Genomic DNA, 15518 nt, shown 5'->3' with positions numbered 1-15518 from the left:
CTTGTCGAGGACTTTTTGTTACACTGTTTAATTTAGTTTTAGACTGCTTCTTAATAGAATTCGAAACCAAGGGCCGTTTAATAACGGCCCTTGGTTTCGAATTGCATGGCCAATCTAACTAGATGGCTGCAACAATACTATAACACCTTACAACATACATCAACACTTTCTCATGCCGAAATATACTAAAATCCGCTGCGCACCTAACGATTTATCGTGACGACTATAAAACGTTAGGTATAACAAACGCTTATCGTCAATAAAGCTCAATGAAGCACTTTCAATTGAGAGATCATTTTGCAATAACACTTTACACGTGTACCTAACAAGAACTAACAAAGCTTGAAATATTGTTCTATATTTTGTGCTCCTGAGAAGGATTACCATATACAAATAGAAGAGCACAATTTCAAGCTTAAAGGGAATAAAATTACTAAATAAGTCAATAATATATTTTTTAAATATTTGAAGTCATTTTAATTAACTGTTTAATCTATAGCATAGGACAAAATAAATGGAATCATTTTTTTTATCGAATTTATCTATTTAAAAGCTGATGTGATCGACCATAAGTTACGTTAAATGTAAAATGACTTCATGTATTTGGGCGATGTGTGGACGTAGACTGACGTGTGTGTTACTTACAGTGTTTACGTACAATTTGAATGACGGTGAGTCGAAAAATGTTCATTTGTGCGTACGCGTTACGTACGTATTTGCGTGCGTATACGTAAGCATTTTGCGTGCACATACGTATTTGCGTGTACGTGCACATTATTTTCTTGTGTTGTCAATTAAAACTGACATCCATTTTCAACTATTAAACTCAATTGACAAATATGTACTAAATAAGCGGATACAAATGTCGTATAGTAGTTACCCTGTAGTACATCACCTCATGTCTATGTTCTGTCATCGCACCACGTCATGACATTTACTTTGCCGATTCTCAGTATTTTGCGCTGGTGCCTCCACCGCAGTTTTATTTATACTAATTATACTAAAAGAATTGGCTATCTCTAATCTTTCATTTGATCATACTGTAAAAGCTATGTTATAAATTTTTAATTATAAAAAAATAAATATGATTCAATTATAAAAGTATGGTCCAATGTAGCTGATATGAAAATATTTTTAACAGCAAAATTACTAATTATATTTTGATTAAAAGGGATGTTTACTACTGCTCAATAACAACAGTTGATGCGTCTTTTTGTGAATATAACATGAATAATACCCACTTGTTCTTGATCTAAATTGTTACATGAGACGCAATAACAATATGTAACCTTAAGTACGGTCGCGGAGCGGGTAGAAATTCGTACGTTGATTGACCGCCTGCGTCTTTCACTTGTTATGATCATAAAATTATACTTATTCAGAATGCTATACAAGTGCGAGTGAAAGAGACAAAGCGATAAGTCAGGGTAGGAAACTCTACACGCTCTTCGACCGTACTATACCACCTCGGGTGTACTAACTATTGGAGCGAGATCTTCGGCGGCAGTGTAAGAAGTGACGTCATACTTGTTGTGACGTGACGTCACAGGGGAGTTACGTCACATGGAGTGTGAGGCGGAGCTCGGGCGCTAACGCTTTTTGTGTTGCTGCGATGATATGTTGCCATATTTGCTAAAATTATTTGAATAATGAAATTGGGTTTAAAATGTTTTTTTTCAACATTAATTTGAACTCAACGTCAAAATCACCTTTACCAATGAAAATAAAAAGATCTACATTGCGTATACAGTGCGAAAAGGCCTTATATGAACGTGGGCGGGAGTGCTGCTGGTAAAGAACTGTCAAAAATTACGTTTTTGTATGATGGTAGCGTTAGTTCCTTTTTTCGCCACGTTCATTTAAAGTTTTATTATTTTTATTAATGCAAAAATTATTATTATTATTAAAGCCTTGTTGAGCTGTACAGATGTTAAAAGTAGAATGTATTGTCTTTGTTTCTGCAAACATTTTTTGACGAATCAGACAAGGACAAACAAATTACAAGATTTATTTTATTTTATTACAAGATTAGATATTATATACAAAGTGTGGATCTTTTGTGAGGGGGTTGGAAATTGGAATATAATTTCTCGTTGACAGCTGTAAATATAAATATGGCAACCTCAGTCGTGCGGTGATGCGCTTGTTATGTCACGCATGCCATTCCATAGTAATATAGTGTATGTAGTGTATGTATACCGAGCATGTGCATGTTATACCATAATGGGGTTGTATGTGTAAAAATGGGACTTTATCACAACATAAATAACATCCAGTACAACAATAAATAACATCCAGGACAACAAGTCAGCCTTTCCCAAAGTGGGCGATAGCGCCCCCTTGTGGGCGCTGAAGGTCTACAGTGGTGTGGGATCCAGAAAAAAATGGGGGCGTTGTGTAGAGGTTTGAGGGTGATTTGTAATTTCATTTCTTCTGGATGTTTTTTAAATTGAAATAATGGGGGGGGGGGGGGGGGGGGTAAAATATGATATATTCTCAAAGTGGGCAGTAGACAAAGTAAGTTTGGGAACCTGTATTAAGTCAACACAGACATGTTTTACCAGGCGGTCTAGTAAGAAGATTGTCCGCTGTATATTATTTATATTGTGACAATATTATCCAAAATCTAAAGGCCAGGGAAAGTTTTGACCAAAATATCAAATTGTTCAAAAATTTCCCAAAACTCAAAAATATTTAAAATATACTTGAAATAAAATACACATTTTGGCAGAATTTGTTTTTGTACAAAACCTAACAATACAAATGTGCAAGATGGGCAAAACACATTATAATATTAAATTCAAATGTGACGTATGGAATGCTGGTTTTATATTCACTTGCATGTTAATTTTAAATACACTTCACTTCTCACTGCTTACCTACAGGACACAATAATATTGTCATATACAGTAACTTTTATTACACTGTTTTGTAGTTCAGTTGATACTTCGTTACTGAATTATCAATTACTTCATGACAACAAATATTACAACATAAATTATTATCAGTATAGCCAGTGGCCTGTTTCACACAGCTTAATTCGACTATAAAGTTAATATACCTAGCGGAATAGAGAAACAAAGGCCTGAGCAAGAGAGATGACACTATCAGTAACACTGCATGGTAAAAAGAGACATACATGACAGCAGCACTCTTTTTTTGACGTCCAGTTGGCACGTGCCGCACGTTGACAATTTAATCTCATAGAATTCATGTTCAATCATGCTTGTGTAAGTATATACGTACACATATTCCTAATTTTTCACACAGATGAAAACCAATTTTGGTTTCGTTTGACAGCTCGAGATTGTTGCTCTATTCCGCTAAGTATATTAACTTTATGGTCGAATTAGGCTGTATGAACCGATTTGACAAGTTCCCGGTGCGATGGCCAATAAACGCTCGCCTCGCTAAACGTTGACCAATTAAGTAAGTAAGTTTTTGTATCCTCGTCGAATGGGGATTGTGAATATATCCACTGGTTATGCTGATCGTATTCTAGTCTCTATTACATATTATGCATGATTATATTGGTTTTACGATTTTTAACACGACAATAACCTAGGAACAAAAAATAAGTTATTGGTACTATAGACGTAAACTCGACAAAATTAATGTTACATTAAAATTCGCAGCATTATTTAGCTTTGTTTATATTGAAACAGGCTATACCTATAATAATAGGACGTTTTAAAAAAATCTTAGAACCATTCTTTTCAATCTTAGGATTGAAATCACAGTACTTACAAATATTATAAAAGTAATAATTTTTGTGAATGTCGTTGTCTATATTCCATTCAGTGATATTTTACCTATGACTTATGAGAGATCCTTTATTCAAACAACATTGTTTTATTGAAGGTAAATTAATTCTGAATGGGCTATGTTTATTAAAATATTAAAACGCACTGTCGACTTGAAAAGTGCTGCAGTTCACACGCAAATTTTTTAATCAAACTTTAAATTTTTTTTTAGTTTTTGTATTTTTGTACGCTTCGTACGCACTTTGCGTGTCGGCGTAGCGAGCGTATGTACATATGTGCGTGTGTATTCACGAATTTAATATGCTTTCGTATACGTCCGTACGTAGGATCGCACTTTGGCCCGCAAAGTGCGGTCCTTTGCGTATGTGCGTACATATAGGTTGTGACAAAATAAAGTGTTAATACTTTAGGGTATATATCTCTTGCATAGACTTCACTATGAAAATAGCAGCACTGAAAGATTATTTCAAGAAATCAAAAGTAACTCTTTTAGGACTGCTGTTTTCACATTGAACTGTATGTAAGAAACACATACACAACTATTATAACTTAGTTTTGTGACACCCTGTATGTTATGCTTGTGTGAATACGTGCGTGCATAATATGTACGTATTGTGACGTCATCGTATACGTGTATGTGCAGTAGTGTGTGTGTGTGTGTGTAGTGTCGCGCGCGGGGTCCGGGCCGCGCTCCAGCACGCTGCCGGCGTCGGTGCGCTCCAACGTGAGTACACTCCTAGTGGGGGAGCGGGTACGGGGGGGGGGGATAGGGGGTGACAGTTGACGGTCGTGTTGCAGTGGTGTCGTCGTTGCGGTCGGCGCCGCGGCCGGGGTACGGGCTAGCGGCACGCTCGCACACATTCAGCTCTAGCACTGCGGTGAGTAGATGTGGTACCACCTGTGGTGCTTAGAGAGCTGCTTATACGAGCTGCAACGGAGATTAAAGCGGCTATACTACTCAAGTCCGGTTGGGTTGTAAACCACTTTGTATATGTAATATGTATACTAGATTACTACCTACCTTATATTTATATGAATAACGACACGCTCGGCGACCGGACTTTAGAATGCTCAACGGCTATCAAAGGAAATAAATTACTGACCGGACTATAATAACAGGTTTGATATTTTAAGCGTTATCACACAATCTATTTTTTTATTCAGATTTTTTCAAGGACACGAATTCACTCACCATTTTATACTCCTGTTACTATTATCCTAAATATCGATAAACTATAATATCATTTCAATTTGTTACCATATTCTAGCAAATAAATATTGTGATTATTATACATAGTAAGCGATAATATGCCAATAGCAAATTTTAGCTCATTTAAAAATTATGATTATCTTTGTATGTCGTGTGATTTTAAGATTAGGGGAGTATTTGGAGACATAATGTAATGATTACTTGATTTTAATTTAATGAAGAGTTTGACAAGAAACATATTGGAGCTTATGTTAAAATCACAATCTTATTAAAGTTAGGTTATTATGGAATGACCCCGAGTGCGGCTAGACATTAACATTAACTAACATATTGTATTTAGTAGCTCGTACGCCTCCGTGGTCTAGTGGTATAGAGCGCGGCTTTTGACTCCGGAGGTCGTGGGTTCGATTCCCGCGTTGGAAACCTGTTATTTCCAAGTTTGGTTAGGACAATGCAGGCTGATCACCTGATTGTCTGACAAGTAAGATGATCCATGCGTCGGATGGGCATGTAAAAAATCGGTCCTGCGCCTGATCTCTCGCCGGTCGTGTCGGTCTTCCGTCCCACTGTCTTGTGAGAGTAAAGGAATAGAGAGTACTCTTGTGTACTGCGCACACACTACTATAAAAGTACTCCTGCGTAGCTGGGATGGTTTCAATAAAGCTGGCAACCATCACTAATCTGTATATTATAATATTTCAGGGTGACTTCACATTCAGCGGTCTCGGCGACAAGACTCACAGCACCGACTTCAGCAGCGGCAAGTCAGACAGTGAGTACACGCCCTTACCGCAGACTTCATAGCTACGTATCCATAACATTTAAGTTACGAAAACGTAGCGTCAAATACACGGTGAAAAACCAACACAAGATACAGACTAGCAGAGACTAGACAGCTACGCATCCGTAACGTTCAAATTTTAAACGTTTCGCACGCATTGATGCAGAGAAAAATACACACGAAGGGGCGTAGCTAACACGTTTTCTTTGTCTTTTTTTATATGATCGCCGATATAAGACGTATGGAATTGACATAGGCATTCTATGCTAAGAAGTCTGAACATGTCATGTCAACTCCGTACATTTTGATAGGCGATTCTATAAAGAGATAAAGTATAACGTGTTGGCTGAGCCCTCAGGTCTGTCTTTATTTGAAAAAAAAATCAATACAAAGACAGTATCAATAATAACGCAGATCTACCCTCATAGCACGCGACTGCTCAGGGCCCCCGCTACCATACATGCAATGTGTGCAATGCACACGGGCGCCATCCTCTAGGGGCGCCAAATTGCCATCTTTAGGGGCGTCAAAACCAAGGTCCCAAAAATTTGCCTAAAGGGGTGCCAAAATCCTTTTTTTGCACACAGGCGCCAGTAGCCCTCACGGGGGCCCTGCGACTGCTTTGAGAGTGGTTTTATAGGGCGTGGGCATGATCGGTGCTGTGATAGTGAATGCGTTTTGGCGTTAAGGCGCAGGCGGCAGGGTCATTTGATAGCCACATACCCTACTTTATTATTGGTAGCACATACCACATAAAAAAATGACACATAGAATATATTATACACTCTTATTAACACAATAGATGACGTGGATTTCAATTATAGACATGAAAGCCTTATGTAGATAAACACCGTCAATCGTTATGTTCGAAATATAACTTGAGCCATGCCGAATCATGAATGTCTATTTGACGTTATGACAACGTAGAATAATCCAAAATATTAATAAACGAGCTTTTGCCCGCGGCTTCGCTCGCGTTTAAGAAGTATTATAATATACAAAATTTCATCCCCTATTTGAACCCCAGGGAGTTGGAATTTATAAAAATCCTTTCTTAGCGGATGCCTACGCATAACATCTACCTGCATGCCAAATTTCAGCCCGATCCGTCCAGTGGTTTGGGCTGTGCGTTGATCACTATGTCAATCAGTCAGTCACCTTTGAGTTTTATATATATATAGATGTCATGCCGTTTTACTCGTTTGTTGTAAGGATGTGAAAAAGAAGGCACGATTGGTGTCAAGAATCCTTAGGGTGGGTTGCACCAACCTACTATAACTGTAACTTTAACTACAATGCAAAATGTCAAATCTTTGGTTAAAGACAATAATGCACGCCATTTTATTAAACGATAACCTTAGAGCTTGACAAGGCTTTAAATGAATGTGGCGAAAAAAGGAACTAACACTTTCATCATACAAAAACGCCATTTTTGACAGTTCTCCTTTACCAGCAGGGCCCCCGCCCACGTTCATTTAAAGCCTTGTCGGACCAACAACAGACATCTGTCAAATTATATGGTCAAAGTTAAGGTTAAAGTTAAGTTAGCCTTAACTATAACCATAACTTTGACCATAACTGTAACTACAACCACGCCTCCGGTGCAACCCAACCTTAGGTTTCTTTAAGTATTTCACTAAAATGTAAATCTACATAAGCGGAACAAGCCAGTCTATAAGAGAACTGAGATGTACGAATATGGTACTACTTACTAGTATGTAAGCGTTATGTTTTGTCACGCAGTGCGCTCAGTCCGGACGGACCTGTGCAGTAAGTAGCGCGTGCGAGCGAGACAGAACACACTGTGAAAGAGACAGAATATCACACGATTTTTTTCTTTATCTATTATGTCGAGCTTTATACATAAATTTAAATGCTTTGGCGGCCTGAATGCAATCTTTTCGCCACTTACAAGGCTGTTATGGCGCGTGGCATTATCAGAACGATATCATATTGTAAAATGTCATCTTAAGTCGTAAAATTATTATTTGCATAGATAGCTTTCAGTTCGCATCTACGTTCCACCTCTTAATGACACGCACCAAAACATTACTGTAGGTCCATACATAATACCAGTAAACTATATTGCCATCTCGCTCGCACGTTTGATGACTGTTTCATCCGCCATAAGCTTGTCCCGCTTCTGTGCCAAATATTTTATGTTCTACCTTTCTCCAAGTAAAGATTGACTTGAGTGGTTTCACGTCAAAATTGAGAAGAAAGGAGACTGTATTGCCCTGAACGACAAAGATCTATGTACTCATGTAGCTACACCATCACAAAAAAACATAACTCCAAATCCAAAATATAGCTTATACCCAAATAGCTTATACCACGTTTGATCATTATCAATATTTGTTCAAAAGCATTATGTAGCGTAGATATCATATTATTATGTTCGGACTTCACACACGTTCACAATAATTTGACCCTAATTTCACGCAACACCGACAGCTTTCTTCTAATCGATGCTAGTATTTAGTTAATGCCATTATATTTTTTTAAATTTCAGTATCTGCCGGCTCCATTACCGATGTGGATAGGAGTGCTGTGGTGAGTTACATTATCATTACCTCATTGACTGTGGAGTGAACTGACACTGCGCTCCTCCCTGACTATAAACATTTTAGTTTGTGTTCAGTTTCACTTGGAGAATTTGGGAAACTTAATTTAAGTTATATTTTTCATAATATTTGCATCGGGATATATATTCCGTCATCATAATATTATTATTCTGTCGGATATTTAAAAAAAACATCATTCAAAATATGAGTGTTACGTCACATTGTACCATCCATAGCTACCATATTTTTGAGAAAAAACATTGTTATTGTGTAATTTGCAGACGACGGACGGTGCCGGGTTGGCGCGCGCGACGTACACGGGCGCGGCGTCGGCGCTGGGCGGGGCGCGCGCGGGGGGTGCGGGGGGCGGGGTGCGGCGCTCGCTGCCCAACATGCTGACGTCGCGGCTGCTGCACGAGCCCGCCAAGCTGTACCCCTACCACCTGCTGCTCATCTCCAACTACCGCCTGCCGCCCGACGCCGACCGCCTCAACCTGGAGCGCCACCTGTCCGACGCGGAGTTCGAGGCGGTGCTGCAGCTGCCCCGGGCCGAGTTCTACCGCCTGCCGCAGTGGCGCCGCAACGAGCTCAAGCGCCGCGCCCGACTCTTCTAAGCGCGCCCGACCAGTATAGCGAGAGCAGATATTATATGTAAAGCATAATATTACCAGCCGGTCGTAGTCTGCGGCGCGGGTTTTTATATAACTGCCCTCTACATATTTAACTTTGGTGAAAACAAACTTAATCGTTGTATAAGGTCGTTATTTTGACGTTTGAACTTTTTAAAATACGATTTAGAAAGTTGTAATTTCAATATTTCGAGGTTTATACTTTTTAAATTGACATTTAAAAAGTTCCAACGTCAAAATTGTGACCGTAAGCGAATGAATTTCACGTTCATCAAAGTTACGTTATCAGGGGGCGGGTTCTCGCGCCGCGCGCGGCCGGCGGACCAGCTCGAGTGGCGGCATATTTTTTATTTTTGTAAGCGACGGGCGGGCGCGGCGCGTCGTGTGTGCGCCGCACCGCGCGCCGGCACGTCACCGCGGTGACGTCACGATGTGCTGTGACGACACCGCGACGACGTCGCGCGCCGAGTGCGTTCCTAGCTGCGAGTGTTTGGCGCGCGCGGACGGTCGGCGACAAACACGATGTAATCTACTCTAATACTCGTGTAGCAGAGTCGAGGTTGCATCGTGTCGGTCGGCGGCGCCGCGCGCGCGCGTATGTGCCTGTGTGAGCGGCGAGTGTGTGGAGCTGCGTCGATTGTTTTTAATTTTATTTTAATCAAATATTATTTTGGTTGCGAGTAGAGTTAAGTATACATAGTTTTATATAGGGCGGGCGCGGCCGGGCTCGGAGTCCCGCTGTACTGTCGGAGTGCCGAGTGCGAGATGATACTCGTCTGGAGGAAGTTTACTGTTATATTATAACAGCGCCCCTAGCGGCAACGAGTGGTGACCGACATGATGCTACAAAACAATATTTATTGAACTTTCTCAAGTGACAAGCCCGCACTCGATGCTCGTGTCGTGCTCGGCCGCGGCCGCCGCCGCTGGAGACTGCTGTATATATTTATATATGAGACTGACTCGACGCTGCGGTCGGAGCGCGCGAGTTTCTACCGACGATATTGTAGCGAGTAAACTCGACGTTCCCTTTGCCGACAGATGGCGCTGCGCATTTAGGCCGCATTTGCCGGTACACTGTACCGCGGACGGTAGAGACTCCCGCGGACGCGGCGAGGGGCCCCGCAGAGTGCTTACTCCCGTGCTTTATTTATTCCCGACCTCGGCGCGAACGCACTATATATTAATGTTATCGGATGATATTTCGCGTTACTAGAGGCGTGCGTTCGCCGGAGGTCGCCGAGTGGTGCAATACGACAGTCCCGGTGCTGGTGGGTCCCTCGCCCGCCTCCGCCGGCCGCGCGCGGGTCGCGGGCGTGAGCGTGTGAGGTCGAGAGTGAGGACTATGCTTAAAGTAATATAATTGCAATTCTAACTGCTCCCGACTTTTATTTTCTGCCTACCCCGTAGACCTGAGCACGATAGAGTATATCAAACATATTTATCCAGAGGTTTTCCTCGCAGAAAACCGGCGTGAAACAGCGCTTGCGCTGTGTTTCGCCGAGTGAGTGAGTTTACCGGAGGCACAATTCCCTACCCTTCTTTACCTCCCCTACCCTGTAATCCTATTCCCTCTTAAAAGGCCGGCGACGCACCTGCAGCTCTTCTGATGTTGCGTGTGTCCATGGGCGACGGAAGTTGCTTTCCATCAGGTGACCCGTTTGCTCGTTTGCCCCCTTATTTCATAAAAAAAGGTTGAAGATTGGATTTTGAAACTATTTCAATGGAAGCAGTTGTGTATACATGGTACGGCTGACCCGCCTCACGCAGCGTCGCATACGTCCGTATAATGCAGCTACACTTACAGGATAACATAAAATAACACCCCGCGCGAAGGCTCTTTGGGTGTGATTAAAAGAGAATTTACTTGAACTTATTTTTTCACATTCAGAAGCCATTATTAATTAAAAATCGTCGTACTTTCACAACGAATACTATAATCACAAGGAGATCTTTTATATACTTTAATTTTACTTTGCAGAAGCTCACTAAGGGTCAATTTATAATAGCGCAGAGACGAAGCGAAGCGAATTTCCAAAAACTGAGCACATAAAATTCTACCTTAACTCTAGAGTCGTAACGCATAGACTTTTTTCCACTTAATATAGTGGAAAAAGTGCACGCAAATATTGTTTTATTAGTGTTCAATGCATTTCCACCAAGAACCAACGGTACAATCAATTACATATATTAAATCGGCAAGCACGGCTGAATTACTGGTACTGTACAAAAGTTTAAAATTTAAGTTAAAGAAAAAATCACAACATATTTGGTTTAATACACAATGTAAGAAACTGAGATTGATTCCAAACTACATTCAGATAAAAAAAAAAAAACAATATAGTGGAAAAAGTGCACGCAAATATTGTTTTATTAGTGCTTATGTTTTTAACCTTCAGGGAGATCTATGTGGCTTTCAATAATATTGTAACGCTAAATCACATGGAGCTTAACCAACAAAGAAAGGATAGGAAATAAAAGACGCAGAATTGTCCAACTGTTTATTATATTCACTTTATACATTTTTCAAATATTCGTTCGGTTCGCCGACGTCCTACACACCTATGCAACTCTTAACACTTAACATTTAGACCGAGCGGTCAGCGGCCGAACGATCAACAGCCGAGCGGTCAACGGCCGAGCGGTCAGCGGCCGATCGGTCAGCGGCCGAGCGGTCAGCGATCACTGTACAGGACCGTCCGCTCGTACGGGGCGCGACACAGCTCATAAATATCTCAACAAATAATAAAACACGCCGGACGCGCGCGAGGCCGCGGCGGCGGCGCGGGTGTCTTAGATTAATTTCGATCGATTCAACAAAATATATTTTTCGTCTGGCGCTCCACGCGAGTGCCGGGACGCGGATAAATACAGATATACATATACATTATTGTTGTGTATAAGCGTAGACCTCAGACTAGTTTGAGCACAGCTACCGTCGGTGACGCGGACGCACCGCTTCGTCTGTTACACAGACTCACGCGATATAAGAATATATTATTACATTACAACAAAAATACAAAAATATTATACATAATAATATCATTTAATTTTACAACAAGATTTTGTGCTAGCCAATTGTGGTCGCCGCCGCGGCCCGAGTTTTACATCGCTAGGATGAAACGCACGCGCGGCCGCACGTTGAAGCGACAGTTAAACTAGGTGGCGCCCGAGACGTTCTGCTCGTATAGAAGAGGCCTACAGGAGGGCTTGTAATTATAACTAACGCTTCAACATTCGGCCGACGCAGGCTCACATTCACACATTCACGCCATCACTCACACACACAAGTTCAGCAACAATTCGCGACATCACATCACATTAGAGCTCCCCCCCCCCCTCCATATCACATCCCCCCTTCCTCCGGCGACGCGAACCGATGCCGAACACTACCGGAGTCGGAGATACGCGTAACAATATCACTGCCCATAATTTCAAGAATATTCCGGACGTATGCACAACAGATAACAGAATTTGGAGTCCCGGCTACAAAAATAAAACGCTGGAGATGTGGCGAATCACACTCGACCCCGACTTCGCGACAGCGACGACCGCCGGGCGGCGCCGAGCACCGCGCCGGGGTATTTGTACGATTGTTTAGAACGGATGATCCGACACATCCGCGCGACGCGATAATACTATGTACAGGAGTGGCGGCGGCGGCGGCTACGGCACGTCCGCGGCGAGACGCAGCGCGGCGGCGAGCGGCGCGCCCCCAGCCCCGCCCCCCGCGCCCGCTCCGCCCCCCGCGCCGCCCCCGCACCCCGCCTCCTCCACCAGCTCCACCTGCAACCCCACACACACCTAGGGTTGCGAATAACTCACACTATAGTGTGCTCGCCGCTGTTCGTATTACATTATTATTATCATCATTTCATAAGTATATTCGGTAGTCGGATGTTTTATAAGAACATTTCTATTCAGCTAGAAATAAGGCCAATTGCTTATAAATTTTAACAGCAGTCACATATTAACAACCGAAAATACCAAAACATGATGTCGCAGTACAAAAACGTCATCTGTTAAATGACAGTTGACGTTTAAGCTGGGCGGCGTCAGCTCATCGCAAATATAATATTATACATGAATGTAAACAAAACAAAACTCGATTTACAAAATATAAAAACAAAACGGACACGATCGCGGTGACACTAAAGCTCATGAGGTGATAGTACAGCGGTCTATGGTCTACGGTAGTCTACGGTGGCATAGTCTATGGCGGCGTCATAGACTACTGAGTGTACGTTGTCTGGGCGCTGCGGCGCGGGCGCTAGCGCGGCGGCTCGCTGCTGCCGGCGCCGCCCTCCGCGCGTCACTGCGTACACACCGCGCGGTCAAGCGTGAGCCGGCACCTCACACCGACGCCCGTATCATTCGTTTCCCCGAGATTTCCTCCAAACTCAATCTTCAAATATTTCTTCGCCTCACAAAATAAATTTAAGGCTGTTTACACAAATGTTGCGGCGGCGAAAAATGCTGCCGCTGCGGCGCCGTGTGTCAATGACGTTTTGTTGAACAAATGACATTATTTTTGAGGACCGAGGTCGAGTCGAGTGAAGGAAATCTCGAGGAAACGACCAATGATACGGGCGTAAGGCTCCATACGCAAGGGGCAAATTGATCATGTAACATGTTCTAAAATGACACGGTAAATATATTGCCCCTTGTGTACGGACCCTAAGCGGGACATCGGATGGATGGATGAGAACCTCCGATGATATACGTCACAATCATTCTTATAATGTATATTTTATGACTAAAATGCTAGAGGTACTGTAAAAAGTTACTAAATAAATTAATTATACAAGTGAAACGAACCAAAAATAGTAGTTTTTATAAAACAGTGACATAAGTTTTTTAATAAAAACAGTTCATAAAAACATAGATCTTATGTACCCATTGTCGTCAATAATCGTTGACCATGCATTTTATATGGATCTCACTTTTGTGATGGATAATGGATATTCCGGTTGAACGTAGATATGCAATGGCAAGGGTAATATTTAATAGCTAACAAAGTTCGGTTCGAAGAGCCCATAAGAGTATACCTACATATTCCCCATGTTTGTTTGTACGTATATCATCCGAAGTGGCTTTATAAACTCATACAGCGAAGCGCATTTCCATTTCCAACACTTGAAAATACATGACACGGCCTGCTTGTATTTATTTTGCATAAATAATAAGCAAACAAGCAAATATGGCCATCGAAATCGCGGCCTTATTATTATAATGGAAACGCGCTTTAAATACATATTCGTACAGTAACGACCCGATACGGTGCATCATCTTACATATTATGAGATAAGCGATTTGTAAACTAAACTGACATAATTTATAAATCAGCTGTTAAGACATCAATTTCAATGTCTTAGATATCAATGCCTATTTTTAATTTATTTCTTTCCTTATCGATATTATTACAATAATACGATATTCATCATTAAACTCTTTGATGCTTAAAATAATTTACTTTTCACCTTAGCAGACGCGAATTTGTGCATTGGCTCGTGACTGTACGATGGTGATGATTACAGGATGAATAACATGCAACGAAGCGATGTCTTCGTCTGTCGAGTGAAGTGTTCAACGCAAAAACTGACAGAGAGAGCAAATTGTGTACAACTGTAAAATATAACTTATCAGTAAGAGCCAGTCCACACGGCGCGTTGATTTTTTTGACGCATAGCCACATTACGACATCGCAGCGTTATAACGAAGTAGTCTTAACGTTAACACTTCCGCTTCCCGCTTCGTCTCGGGGGTTGCTGTCCGTCACATGAGCGTTCCGACGAACGCTCGAACGACAGCACACCGTTTGAACACCTTAGTTTTTTGTTTGTAAAACTACTGGATACGTCGTGACAGCAGCGCGCAACGCACACATGACGGACAGCAGCATCCGAAACGAAGTGTTGACGTTAAGACTGCTTCGTAATAACGCTGGGATGACGCAGCGCTCGTGTGGCCGGCTATGCGTCAAACGGAAGCGCTGCGTCGACGCAACGCTGACGCAACGCCCGTGTGGACAGGCTCTAAGGGTATAAGAAATGTAAGTGTTTACATGATTAGTAACATGAACCCCCCCACTAGTCAAAAGACTTATAGTGTGTTTACAGACGTAATAGTTAGACAATGTTTTGAACGTTTTCATTTTACAAGTTGCTTGTTAGACGCGGACAAAACCGACTCTTTGTATAAAATTGCAAGCTGCACGCAGCAGCGAAGCTACGCGACACATAACGTCGGTTCTATGAAACGTGAAGTGACGCGTCGCTACGCTGCAGCGTAGTGTCGTTTAATGTAGAATTAAGCCTGTAAACACACTGTGTGAATATTTTTATTAGTAGAGAGATTATGTTTATGTCGTGGTCGTGTAGTTGTATCGTGTGTGTGTGTATGTGCGTGTACTGACCCTGGCGAGCGCGTGCTTGAGCGTCTCGTAGGTGAGCCAGCAGATGGCGGCGGCGGGCATCTGGTAGAGCACGCGCGCCGTCACGCCGCGGAAGAAGCCGAGCGGACCCGACGCGCGCAGTACCAGCGCCGCCGCCTGGAACATCACAACACGAC

The 15518-nt window shown here is 42.2% G+C and overlaps 2 protein-coding genes across 7 annotated transcripts in view; one reads left to right on the top strand and one right to left on the bottom strand.

Annotated features, from left to right (window-relative positions):
• The window catches only part of LOC121737781 (actin-binding LIM protein 2), a 102704-nt gene extending 92378 nt beyond the window's left edge, over positions 1 to 10326 (top strand). For 3 of the 4 annotated variants that reach the window (XM_042129478.1, XM_042129477.1, XM_042129474.1), the window contains 4 exons: positions 4563 to 4642; positions 5677 to 5746; positions 8268 to 8308; positions 8601 to 10326. In XM_042129478.1, the coding sequence (XP_041985412.1) occupies positions 4563 to 4642; positions 5677 to 5746; positions 8268 to 8308; positions 8601 to 8933 (524 nt within the window). In that variant the 3' untranslated portion in view covers positions 8934 to 10326. Of the gene's footprint in view, positions 1 to 4429; positions 4489 to 4562; positions 4643 to 5676; positions 5747 to 8267; positions 8309 to 8600 lie in introns of all 4 variants that reach the window. The other variant, XM_042129475.1, reaches the window with a different exon arrangement.
• A 1110-nt stretch (positions 10327 to 11436) lies between these two features.
• The window catches only part of LOC121737782 (mitoferrin), a 46859-nt gene continuing 42777 nt past the window's right edge, over positions 11437 to 15518 (bottom strand). For 2 of the 3 annotated variants that reach the window (XM_042129479.1, XM_042129481.1), the window contains 2 exons: positions 15364 to 15498; positions 11437 to 12734 (listed from right to left, as the gene is read on the bottom strand). In XM_042129479.1, the coding sequence (XP_041985413.1) occupies positions 12615 to 12734; positions 15364 to 15498 (255 nt within the window). In that variant the 3' untranslated portion in view covers positions 11437 to 12614. Of the gene's footprint in view, positions 13264 to 15363; positions 15499 to 15518 lie in introns of all 3 variants that reach the window. The other variant, XM_042129480.1, reaches the window with a different exon arrangement.

This window comes from Aricia agestis, chromosome 21 (genome assembly GCF_905147365.1).
Source record: "Aricia agestis chromosome 21, ilAriAges1.1, whole genome shotgun sequence".
Lineage (NCBI taxonomy): Eukaryota > Metazoa > Arthropoda > Insecta > Lepidoptera > Lycaenidae > Aricia > Aricia agestis.
This window is presented reverse-complemented; position numbering and strand designations above follow the sequence as displayed.